The sequence below is a fragment of the Amblyomma mixtum genome, chromosome 5 (assembly GCF_055824585.1).
Source record: "Amblyomma mixtum isolate Tamu chromosome 5, ASM5582458v1, whole genome shotgun sequence".
NCBI classification, from domain to species: domain Eukaryota; kingdom Metazoa; phylum Arthropoda; class Arachnida; order Ixodida; family Ixodidae; genus Amblyomma; species Amblyomma mixtum.
The window spans coordinates 164,858,176-164,870,223 of NC_143016.1; the positions used below are offsets into that span (position 1 = coordinate 164,858,176).

The 12,048-nt window shown below is 48.0% G+C and overlaps 1 protein-coding gene across 1 annotated transcript; it reads left to right on the forward strand.

Moving 5' to 3' along the window:
• The first annotated feature begins 222 nt into the window (after nucleotides 1-222).
• Nucleotides 223-9,259, forward strand: LOC149344487 (BEN domain-containing protein 5-like). The gene is made up of 8 exons (XM_089546297.1): nucleotides 223-277; nucleotides 802-864; nucleotides 1,422-1,451; nucleotides 1,974-2,036; nucleotides 2,486-2,530; nucleotides 2,849-2,934; nucleotides 6,221-6,443; nucleotides 8,368-9,259. Exons 5-8 carry the CDS (start codon nucleotides 2,512-2,514, stop codon nucleotides 8,490-8,492), a joined length of 453 nt encoding a protein of 150 aa, XP_089402423.1. The 5' UTR covers nucleotides 223-277; nucleotides 802-864; nucleotides 1,422-1,451; nucleotides 1,974-2,036; nucleotides 2,486-2,511; the 3' UTR covers nucleotides 8,493-9,259.
• Nucleotides 9,260-12,048: the final 2,789 nt, after the last annotated feature.

Consider the following 12,048-nt stretch of genomic DNA (forward strand, 5'->3'; position numbering starts at 1 on the left):
GATGCTTGCAATATGTGCTGTGTTACACTTGCAGAGTAGCTCAGCTCCATAAGTTCTTACCTTTAGGCTCGGCTAATAGCCTTTGTAAGTTTCATTTTGCAGATGTGAAAGATGTAGAGATGTAGCACAGAACATGTACTTCCTCTTTTAAGGACCTTAGTTAAATTTGCTCTGTGGTGTATGAATGTGCATTCAATGTGTATCAATTTCACAGCGCTGCCTCGTTCAACACCTTCGACCGCCGCAGTGGCTGGCAGTAGTGGCCCTGACGAGTTTGGTGAGCAAACCCTTTTGTGAGGCATGCTGTGTTACTGTTATCGTCAGCCTAATTTTGCCTTATTGCTACCTGGCTTGAATGCGGCGCTGTGCCAAACAGACATTGCAGGCAGGCAGGCACCGTTGCCTTCAAATGAGCTGAATTGAAATGTGTGGGCTTCATATTAGAATAAAGGTTATTTGCACGCTGATTGTCTTGTTCAGGTGAAATAGTTTGTGTTAGAGTTGCAAATCTGTACATTGTAGGGCCACCAAGAAACCCTTTCATAGGGCCTGTGATGTGTTGCAGTAGCTAAGGCCATTTTGTGAACGCAGATGCTTGCAATGTGTGCTGTGTTACACTTGCAGAGTAGCTCAGGTTCATAAATTTATGCCTTTCAGCTCAACCAGGTAGATTAACTTGATTTGTAGGTGTCAAAGCTGAAAATCTGTTGTAGCACAGAAAGGCTTTTCCTGTTTTAGGAGCCCTGCCTAAGTGGGCTCTGTGGTGTGTGGATTTGCATTCAAAGTACATCATTTTCACAGCGCTGCCTCGTTCAACACCGTCGACCGCCGCAGTGGCTGGCAATAGTGGCCCTGACGAGCCCGGTGAGCAAACCCTTTTGTGAGGCATGCTGTGTTACTGTTATCGTCAGCCTAATTTTGCCTTATTGCTACCTGGCTTGAATGCGGCGCTGTGCCAAACAGACATTGCAGGCAGGCAGGCACCGTTGCCTTCAAATGAGCTGAATTGAAATGTGTGGGCTTCATATTAGAATAAAGGTTATTTGCATGCTGATTGTCTTGTTCAGGTGAAATAGTTTGTGTTAGAGTTGCAAATCTGTACATTGTAGGGCCACCACGAAACCCTTTCATAGGGCCTGTGATGTGTTGCAGTAGCTAAGGCCATTTTGTGAACGCAGATGCTTGCAATGTGTGCTGTGTTACACTTGCAGAGTAGCTCAGGTTCATAAATTTATGCCTTTCAGCTCAACCAGGTAGATTAACGTGACTTTTAGGTGTCAAAGCTGAATAGCTGTTGTAGCACAGAAAGGCTTTTCCTGTTTTAGGAGCCCTGCCTAAGTGGGCTCTGTGGTGTATGAATGTGCATTCAATGTGTATCAATTTCACAGCGCTGCCTCGTTCAACACCGTCGACCGCCGCAGTGGCTGGCAATAGTGGCCCTGACGAGTTTGGTGAGCAAACCCTTTTGTGAGGCATGCTGTGTTACTGTTATCGTCAGCCTAATTTTGCCTTATTGCTACCTGGCTTGAATGCGGCGCTGTGCCAAACAGACATTGCAGGCAGGCAGGCACCCTTGCCTTCAAATGAGCTGAATTGAAATGTGTGGGCTTCATATTAGAATAAAGGTTATTTGCATGCTGATTGTCTTGTTCAGGTGAAATAGTTTGTGTTAGAGTTGCAAATCTGTACATTGTAGGGCCACCAAGAAACCCTTTCATAGGGCCTGTGATGTGTTGCAGTAGCTAAGGCCATTTTGTGAACGCAGATGCTTGCAATGTGTGCTGTGTTACACTTGCAGAGTAGCTCAGGTTCATAAATTTATGCCTTTCAGCTAAACCAGGTAGATTAACGTGATTTGTAGGTGTCAAAGCTCAATAGCTGTTGTAGCACAGAAAGGCCTTTCCTGTTTTAGGAGCCCTGCCTAAGTGGGCTCTGTGGTGTATGAATGCATTCAATGTGTATCAATTTCACAGCGCTGCCTCGTTCAACACCGTCGACCGCCGCAGTGGCTGGCAGTAGTGGCCCTGACGAGTTTGGTGAGCAAACCCTTTTGTGAGGCATGCTGTGTTACTGTTATCGTCAGCCTAATTTTGCCTTATTGCTACCTGGCTTGAATGCGGCGCTGTGCCAAACTGACATTGTGGGCAGGCAGGCACCCTTGCCTTCAAATGAGCTGAATTGAAATATGTGGGCTTCATATTAGAATAAAGGTTATTTGCACGCTGATTGTCTTGTTCAGGTGAAATAGTTTGTGTTAGAGTTGCAAATCTGTACATTGTAGGGCCACCAGTAAACACTTCTGCAAGGGCGGTGATAAGTTGCGGTGGCTTAAGCCATTTGGCTTAGTAGATCGAGTAAGCTGGCTATTTAGGTGTAAAAGATATATAGATGCTGTAGCACAGAACCGGTACTTCCTCTTTTAGGGGCCTTGCTTAAATGAGCTTTGTGGTGTGTGGATGTCACTCAAAGTGTATCATTTTTACAGCACTGCCGTCTACCAGTGGAGCGGCTATGAGTCGGGACATGTACGGTGAGCGAATCATCTTGTGATACATGCTGTTCAACTATTGTTATCAGTAACCTAATTATGTCATTACTCACCACTTCGCTTGAATGTGTTGCAGTGCCAAGCAGACATGGTAGGCAGGGAACTGTGGCCTGTGTAGCATACTTTGTCGTTACTGCTCCATGAATTCACTGCATGTGAGCCGTACCCTCTTTCAGTGCTTTCTGCATCACAGCCAATGTGGCCAGCAGGCTTAGTCTAAGGGAGCTGAATCAATGGAGCTCTGTGTTGGGGTTTATAGAAAGTGTTAACTGTTTTCATGCCTCCCAAAAATCTCCTCAGATGCGGATATTGACGCTGAAGGTGGCAGCTGCGATTTACAGCTGCCTGGAGCCGATATCATAGGTGCCACCCGGGACGATGGGAAGGTAATTGCATGAAATATTTTGGGCATATGGGTTGAATTACCGTATTTACTCAAATCTAGGCAGACCACGATTCTAAGCTGAGACCCGAAAGTTGAAGGCCACAGAAAAAAAAAAACTTGCTGCGATTGTAGGCAGGGTGCAGCGGTCCAGCTGGCCGCAACTCCTAGCGATGCGTGCCTTATGCGACCTGTTGGTGTAAGCTCGCGGTCTTCACTAAGCCAGTCCATGTAGTATTTGTGCAGCCGATCCTTAAAAGGCTTGTTGAGGCATACACCAAGAGGCTGCAGCTGCCCTGTCATGCTGCTGGGTATGATGGTGATTTCAGTACTGGCCTTGGCAAGCGCACCTTTTACGCCATCGGTCAGGTGCCGACGGTAGGAGTCCGGGACGAGGAGGGAATGTTTGGCCAAGAGGGCCCCTGGACGCCGTTGCCGAATGATTCTTATCTACTCCTCAACCATTTCGCTCGCCATCCATCCATTTTCATTGGCACGGACGATCACGTTTGTTGTGAACACTTCCGTGCTGGAAGAGTCTTCCGTTCGAAAATTATGTACACCGGCAGCTTGTGGCCATCCTCCGTGCAGCCCAACATTACTGTCATGCGCTGCATCTTGTATCCGGCTGAGCACACTTTGACCTCCTTTGCACCCTTTTCATTCACTGTGCACGCCACTGGCATGCCAAACCATACACCCGTATGGTTGGTGTTTCCCGTTTGCCCTACTACGTAGCTTTGCTCCACCCTCTATATAACAAACTGCTGAAATGCGATCAGGTTCTCTTCATAGTCGCCCGGCAGCTTTTGACAGATGGACATGCGACATCGGAGGCTGAAGCCAAAGCGCTTCATGAATTTCTGCAACCAACCCCAGCCAGCTTTGAACTGTTCCCGGGGAATGCCTCGCTCTCTAGCCAGCTCTCTTGCTTTGAACTGTAGCACTTCCGTTGTCACTGGAAGTGCTGCTGACCTCTGCGACTTCATGAACTCGGCCAGTGCTAACTCCACTTTGGGATGGCGGCCTTTCTTTGGGCCTGTGAAAGCCGTTCTCGTTGCGGCGCAAGCTAAAATTTCATTACATTGCCTCCTCCAATGGCAAAAATTCTTTTCATCCACGCTGAAGTCCCGCCCGGCTTGCACAACTGAAGATTGCTCTGCAGCGAGTATAACTTCGTGCTTGAAGTGCAGATAACGAAAGCCCTCAACAACGAAATTTTCGCAACAAGAAAATATTTCGAGTCCCCGGCAGAGGTACGTAGGGCTACATGTATTTCATATCCCTCAACAACGACACATCTTCAACCGGCAGCCCTGCGACAACGAAAATTTCTGCCGTAGCGGGTCGCGAGTTTTCTTTGCACGATCTCAAAATAACATAGAAACAGTCGAATCCAGGTGAAATCCTAATCAAAAATGTGTTAAAACGTTTTTTAGGCATTTTAGAAACCAACCGTATATACTTGCATAATGAACCAACTTTTTTTCCAGAAAAGTTGACCCCAATTTGGGGGACGGTTCATTACGCGCAGGAAAAAGTTTTAAGATTTTTTTGCAACAGTGAAAATTTAATATCCGCCCGCTGGCTCGGCCAGCCGTCTGTCAGTTGGTGCGTTACTTCATTCGTCAATAAAAGCGTGCAGTCACCGGCGCTCCTGTCACGGCGCACGAAATCTTGGCACGCTACCAACTTTGCCGAGCGAGCGTACCACCCCTCCACCATCGAAGTATAAACGCCCTGTAACGTTATCAGCGCGCGGCATCTTGGTGCTCTGCCAACTTCAGTGCCCCCTCCCTTCCTTTCCACAGAAGCAACACGCCATGCTAGCCATGCGCAGCATATCTTGGTGCACAGGGAAGTCCGCAGACGGCGGAAACAGCTTGACACAGAAAAGAGCTAAGAAAAGTTAGCGCTTTAAAAAGAATGTAAGCTCTCAACGACTGAAGTGGTGGGTGGGTTTATTATGCAAGTGGGTCCGTTACGCGCTGCTGACAAACGTGTCTATGGCCACAGCCATCTGGCTTTAATAACCAGCAGGTGCCAGCTGCACCTCCAGAGTCTGAGTGACCAGCAGAAGGTGCAAGTGCGTCTGGTGACGCGAGCGAACTTTCCTTACTGAGCAAGGCATGGGATGCTCTTCTGAGTGTGGACAAAACTGCGCCGCATGGCTTGGGTCTGCACGACTTCCTGTCCGTTGACGACGGTTTGTTCGTCCACGAGGAACTAACAGACGATGCCATAGTCAGAAGCATACGCAGCGCTAACGAGAGCGATGACGGCGACGAAACCGCAACCAAGCAAGCGAGTCCGCGAGATGTGCTTGATGCACTCACCGTGCGGTCATTCCTCCCTACGCATGATGACGACGTGGCCACATAAGATATTTTGAGTTGTGAGGATCGAGTGTTAAAACTCCTCCGAGGCCGTGGACGGCAGGTCAAAATTACGCAATTTTTTCATTAAAACGTGGTTCCTGTGGTATTTCTTTTTTTTTGTCTGCTTTCTCTCATTTTCGCAATAATGAAATTCTCACGAGAACGAAAAAAATTGCTTTCCCCGGCGATTTCGTTATTGCGGGGTTCAACTGTATAACGAAACCGCCTGGTTGGTGCCATGGTGTCCGTGAGAAAAACCACGTATGAAAACTTCCACTGTCACTGAATGTGCTCATGCCACCACACGAGGAGAGAACAAGGCCAAAATGGCAGCGAATGCTCGTTTGAGGTCTGATCGGCATCGGCTACGGATAGTAACAGCTACAGTGCTCTTTTTTGCGGACATTTTGTAGGGGCGCCACTGAAGTGCAACTTTTTTGTATTTTATGAATATGAAACCTTGAAATAAAATCCTTGAATCTAAGCCTGCCTAAGAGTTCAATACCTTTTTTTTAAGTATCAGCCTAGGTTCGAATAAAAACGGTATCTGTGAACGTCGTGGATGGACCCTGATGCCACCCCAATTCTGTTGACTAGGACGCAGCTGCTTCCACATATCTTTCAGTGTTTGGCCTTTTGAATATATTTTGTGCTGATGAACCTACTTTCACTTTGAGAAGTCGAGTGTAGCTTGATTTTAATGTTCTGCACAGATGCTTAGTTCTTTTTCTGTAATGGGCAAGGTGTATCAGGTAGAGGGTTTTGATCATGATTTGACACACTGCTGCTGTAAAAAAAAATTCTTTGTCCATATTGTTGTTTTCTATCCAGTTTTCAAGTGATATTTAATTTAGGTCCTCTTTGATGACTGCTCTCAGTGTGCACACATAAAATTCTGGGAATTTGCTGCAGGTATATGCAGGCTCCGGCGTGTGGCTGGACCGCAGTGCCTGGGAAATTTTGCTCCGGTCCCCGACAGACTCCATGTTCTGTCGCGCTGCGTCGCTCATTTACTGGACGCCAGACCAATTAAGAAGCCGCAGCGTGACAGGAGTCATATCGAATAAATCGAAGTCACTGGGGATGACAGAAGCCAAACCGGCACTTTCTCCAGAGAAAGTCTCCTCACTGAAAGGTGAGAGGGCTTTTTCAGTTGCTTTGAGTGTAATGTCGAGACAGTAAAAAAAATGTTGATTGAAGCAAAGCTTGCATTCAGGAATGTCTCATGTAGCACGTAACGGCAGCAGCAGCGGCCGCCACAAGTGGATGTCGGGTATCACGACTGCCTTGCTAATCTGGAGATTGTGGGAAGTAGTGCAGTTTCACAGCAGCAGACGACAGCATGCAGAGCATGCACCGCTTGGACGCCATATCTGAGTGAGCGGCGGTACTCTAGCGCTTGCACACGTGGGCACACAAACCTCGGTGATGCCGTCGTTGGCGACCGGCCCATTTCACGCTGCCACTGTACCATCGTCTGTTTTACTTCACGCGTTCTTGTTTTTGCTATCTTCCCCTGCTTTCCTCCATGCGATGTCTTCGCTTTGGTTGCCTTTAATCCGTTGGTTCGCTTGGTTACGGTGCCGCGGCTCAGTCCATGAATGGGCGTTAAGAGCTGCGCTCTTAAAGGGCCACTGACACCCCCGGCCTAAATCCGGTGGTTGTGAGGCATCGTCACCCCGAACTCGTGGCCGCAAACACTTTTTGAATAGACGCATTAATACTGGAGTTATGCGGAGTTAAAGCCGGGGAAATCAAAGTGCCAATGCGTCTTCCTTTCCTTCGTCTTTTGCTCCGTGGTCCTCTCTCGCAAGCCTTTCTTCCGATGTTAGCGACAGGGGTGGAGTTTCGTGTCGTCCCTTCGTACTTTTCATGCATGTATGTTTGTTTCCGGAAGACCCACCTCCGTTTTATGACCAGAGGGGCGCGCAAACGAAGTGCGGGCCCGCGGACACCGCCGGCTTTTCTTAGAAAACAAGCCTCCAGATGTGTCTTTGTGCGTATTTCTCCTGTGAGTTTGTGTCTTTTCTGTTTTTCTATGGCGCTTTGGAATACCACGACAGCGTCAATGTATGCGAGTGGAAAAAGAAAACGAAATGCGGGATGGAGAACCGCAAACGAGGAGAGGACGCGTGGCGTTGGGTTACACCCACCCTTCGCCGCCAAACCGATGGAACGCCTACGGGCATGACGTCACACTCAGGGGTTCAAACGCAAGGAGGTCGCTTTCAAGAAGAGAAGAGCGGAAGAGCTTTGCGTTGAATTTTTTACTCTTTTCCGGGGCGCGTGCCTCTCTAGTGTTTTGGAGGGACTATCTTCCATGCCTGATCTAACCACTGGGCTTATTTTCTAAAAACATCCAAACCCTGGTCAGTGGCCCTTTAAAAAATCATACTTGAGACGATTTTTATAGGAATATCAAAGAACACCAGTGCCAATTTTGTTAACATTTATGCATCTATACTTCATTTCAAGCTTTTTGCAGCACTGCGAAGAGTATCGCTCTCTTGTTCAATTGGCCAGTGCAAGCAACAAATAGTCCCTCGAATACTTGAGCAGTGTTGTGACAACTTTCCAAACATTTATTGCAGTAATTGGAAAGTCAGGTTTGGTTAATGTTTTGAAAGTATAAGGAAACGTTTCAGTCACGGGTTAAATTAGCAGAGAAAATCTGCACGAACACAGCACTGCGGAGGCCTGCCTCGAAGTATTGTCACCATTATTAAAAATGGAGTCGGCCGAGTCTCCTGTGCTCTTTCCTCCCTAGGGAGGGAGCCACCAGTTGCTGCAAGAAGGGTGCAGAGTACGTTTTGCAGAGCATGCCGTTCAAATTGGCTTAGGTAACTGCAGCCTTCACAGTGCTGCAAACAACTTGTGAGATGAAGTATAATGCTGGAAATGTGGCTTCTAGTTCCAGCTTTTCTGTTTCAGTTTCACATTGATAGGGCAAATTAATTAAATGTTGCCATATTTTACTTGCTCCACAATTTTGCTTTTGTCACATATCCAGCTATATATAAAGCTGTGTTCTAATGCATCATATATTTGATTCTGTGCAGCTCTGTTCCATGTGTACATGGGCGACGCGCCAGCCGATCTGCAGCAGAAGCGGCTGAAGGCCGTCCGGAAACACCTGTCCCAAAAACTGGGAGACATGCAGAGGAAAGGACCGTGCCGCGATTAAGTTTTTTTTCTTCATTATTTTCATTACAGTTGAACCTAGATATAACAAAATTGAAGATTCCCGAAAAATATTCGTTATAGGGAGGTTTTATTATACGCAGTTTCCGCGAGAAAGTTCAAAAGATAAATACAGAAACGAAACTAAGGTAAATCAAGGCCAGTGAACTCGCCCAGAATGCATTTATTGCTGGTTGGTTGGTTTATTGTTGTTTAACGTCCCAAAGCGACTAAGGCTACGAGAGACGCCGTAGTGGAGGGTTCCGGAAATTTCGACCACCTGGGGTTCTTTAACGTGCACTGACATCGCACAGTACACGGGCCTCTAGAATTTCGCCTCCATCGAAATTCGACCGCCGCGGCCGGGATCGAACCCGCGTTTTTCGGGACAGCAGCCGAGCACCATAGCCACTGAGCCACCGCGGTGGCTCTGAAAAGAAACGAGTGATCTTGCTGTGCTGTTTGTTGACGAGGGTCGGCACCACTGATCGTTCATAGGACATGAAGACACTTAAAGCTGTACCGCCATCGTCCAGCGAGCCCACAGCGCGTTGCAAAATGTCGATGGCATCCAACACTTCATTTGTAGAAGGCATATCACATGCTGGCCCGACCTCTGGAGATCCATCATCATCGCCGGTCTGACATCGGACACTTTCAACCAGCGCCTCATCCGACATCTCTTCAGTAGTCACGGCACAGTCGTCCGCATACAAAAAGTCACAGAGCTGCACGTTGTCAGGGGCTGCTCCACCCACGCGCAGTAAGCCCCAAGCTTCGGCGAGATCGGGTGGCCCGGAAAGCTCCACTCCTAAGGGCTCCTCTTCGTCAGTTTGCGTAGCCTGAACTTCTTTCGTTATGCGGGCATTTCTGAAACAGTTGGCGGTAATGGCCGCACTTGTTTCTCGCCACGATGCTTCAAGCATCTCAACTGCTTGGAAAATGTCCACTTTCATTTCCCGCTGAAGACGAATGTTCAGAAGCAGCTTTTGGATCAGTCTACGCCGGTAGCTGCACTTCACGCTGTTGATAATCCCTTTGTCGAGGGGCTGAATTAGGGAAGTGCAGTTCACGGGCAAATACTGCAGTTCAATATTTGAAAGGTCGAGGCCTTCAACATGATGGTACGCAGCACAGTTATCTAAGAATAAGAAAATTCTGCGGCCTTGCTTCTTGATATCTGCATCGAACGCCTTCAACCAGACACCAAATATGGCACGCGTCATCCACGCTTTCGTGTTAGCCACGTATTTCACGGGCATCCGGTGTGTTCCTTTGAAGCACCTGGGGCGGGCACTCTTCCCGATAACCAGTGGGACGCACTTGTCAGACCCGTCTGAAAACAGTTATACGAAGTTTACTCTGCTTGCCTCCGTGGCACACGTTGCCTTTCAGGCTAAGGGTGCGGGTTCAGGAGCAATTGATAAAAAAGGGCCGTCTCGTCACAGTTGTAGACTTCGGACGCATCGTAGCGCTCTAAAATTGCTGGCAGTTTCTCTTCTACCCAAGAATTTGCAGCATCGCTGTCCGCAGAAGAGGACTCACCGCTTATAATCTTTCCAGCGATGCCATACCTGTTCTTGAAGCCATCCATTGCTGGCTTTTAAGTCATCAAATCTCAAGATACAGGCATAATCCCGTGCCTTTTGCTGCAAGGGAGTGCCGCTGATCGGAAGATTTCTAGCCCTCATGTCCATGAACCACGTGAACACCGCTTTGTCTACGTCGGCGTATGTTGATGGCTTTAGCTTCTTCTTTTTGCCACTAGCACCGGACTCCACTGCACTGCGAATCGCCTCTTTCGCGTTGAGAATCGTAGAGAGAGAGCTGGCTGGGATTTGAAACCTGGCAGCAACATCCTTCTTTTTCTCGCCTGCAGCAATGGCGTCCAGAATAGCAATTTTGTCCTCAAGAGACAATATTTTCCGTTTTTTCGTGGTCGTATTCATTCTCGATGTGTCAAAGCACCAATGCGACCCGGCGCGCACAAACACGGCAACCCGGCGCGCACACACACGAAGTCAAGATCGAACAGCACACGCCGGCACGGCGAACGGAACAAAGGCTCGAAAAACTGTAACTGAAAACAGTTCAAGAAATGCGTGTCGTGCCACCTAGTGTCATGCATACGAAGTGAAGTGACTTCTCGAGCAGCCAAAGCGTGGCGCTGCCGGAACGAAAGCAAGCGGTGCCTGTGCATTATCATCACCACCGAGCGGGAGAGTGGTGATGCTCGCTCGCCGCCGCTGCGAATGTTTTTTATGCATTCATCATTCTCGGCCATTAAGTAACGAAGAAATTTGGCACAATTTAGCTCTGTGTTCTTAAAATATGGGGAAAAAAGGCAAGGCGGTCGATGGGGCAATTTCGTTATTTCGAGGTTCACTCCCCCAGCCACTACGTTACTTTGAGGTCACAAATACATGGGCTTCTATGGGACTGGCGACGGGGAATGGAAAAACTTCGTAAAATCGAGGAATTCGTTGTATGGAGGTTTGTTATAGACAGGTTCAACTGTAATTTGCTTCAGGATCGAGAATCAATAAATTATTTGTACAAATTAGGTGGTTTGCTAAAGATGTTTTGTAAAGCTCTTCTGTCCCTCTTGACCAGCTAGCAAGCTTGGCATAGTGGGACAGTAGGCTTTTCAGTGTCATACACCTTTCATGCGATACATAATGGTGCGTGCTCGTGAACATATGTGAAGTTAGGCCTAGTATCTGCCGAGCACCGATCTGAGCATACATTCAGTCCATCACCATCAGGCCCATCACCATCAGGACCATCACCATCAGGACCATCACCATCAGGACCGTCACCATCAGGACCATCACCATCAGGACCATCACCATCAGGACCATCACCATCAGGCCCATCACCATCAGGTCCAAATTACGGGTTCCTTCAGACCGTCAAGCTGATGGAATTTTTGACAGGGCAAGCACAAAATAGGAACAAACCAGTCCTAAACCAAACAAAGTTTTCCTCAAGAGTCAGTTTTTCATCCCAAGGGATGCTATACATTGCGCTTCTTGCTAATAGCCAGACATTAAAATCTTAGTTTGAATTGCATAGATGCGTCATTCTTGCTCATGACACTAGGAGCTGTTATGCACCTACACTGGATCTCCAGTGCAGCATGGGTGAAACAGGAAGCGAGACACTAACCTGCAAGAGCAAAGCGACGCACGCTGTCCTAGAATATGAGGAATGAAGAACCTGCGCCGCGATGCCACCGGATATGAAAATTTATTGTCCAGTCTATAAAAATTCCACATACCCACGATTGCTCTGCTTTTCCGAATCTTCATTTCTTTCTACCACCGGCTTTGAAGCCGACCTTGAAAAGCGCTCGAGTGGTCCGAAGCCACACCACTTCAATGCTTTTTGGAGATAATCAAACCACAACGTGTTGTCTGCACCGCGTGAGCCGCGGCCAGCAGAGAAAAGTCGCTAAACTGACTGTTTAGCGAGCGCACTCGCCCTGCCGGTTAGGTACAAGCGAAAGAACAAGGTGAGTAGTCAAATCAAGCTGCGCTCCAGCTATCGTCAGCCACCAC

Coding starts and splice junctions, on each gene's coding strand:
- LOC149344487 (XM_089546297.1), top strand. Junction 2,935..6,220: donor CCACCCGGGACGATGGGAAG/GTAATTGCATGA, acceptor AATTTGCTGCAG/GTATATGCAGGCTCCGGCGT. Junction 6,444..8,367: donor GAAAGTCTCCTCACTGAAAG/GTGAGAGGGCTT, acceptor GATTCTGTGCAG/CTCTGTTCCATGTGTACATG.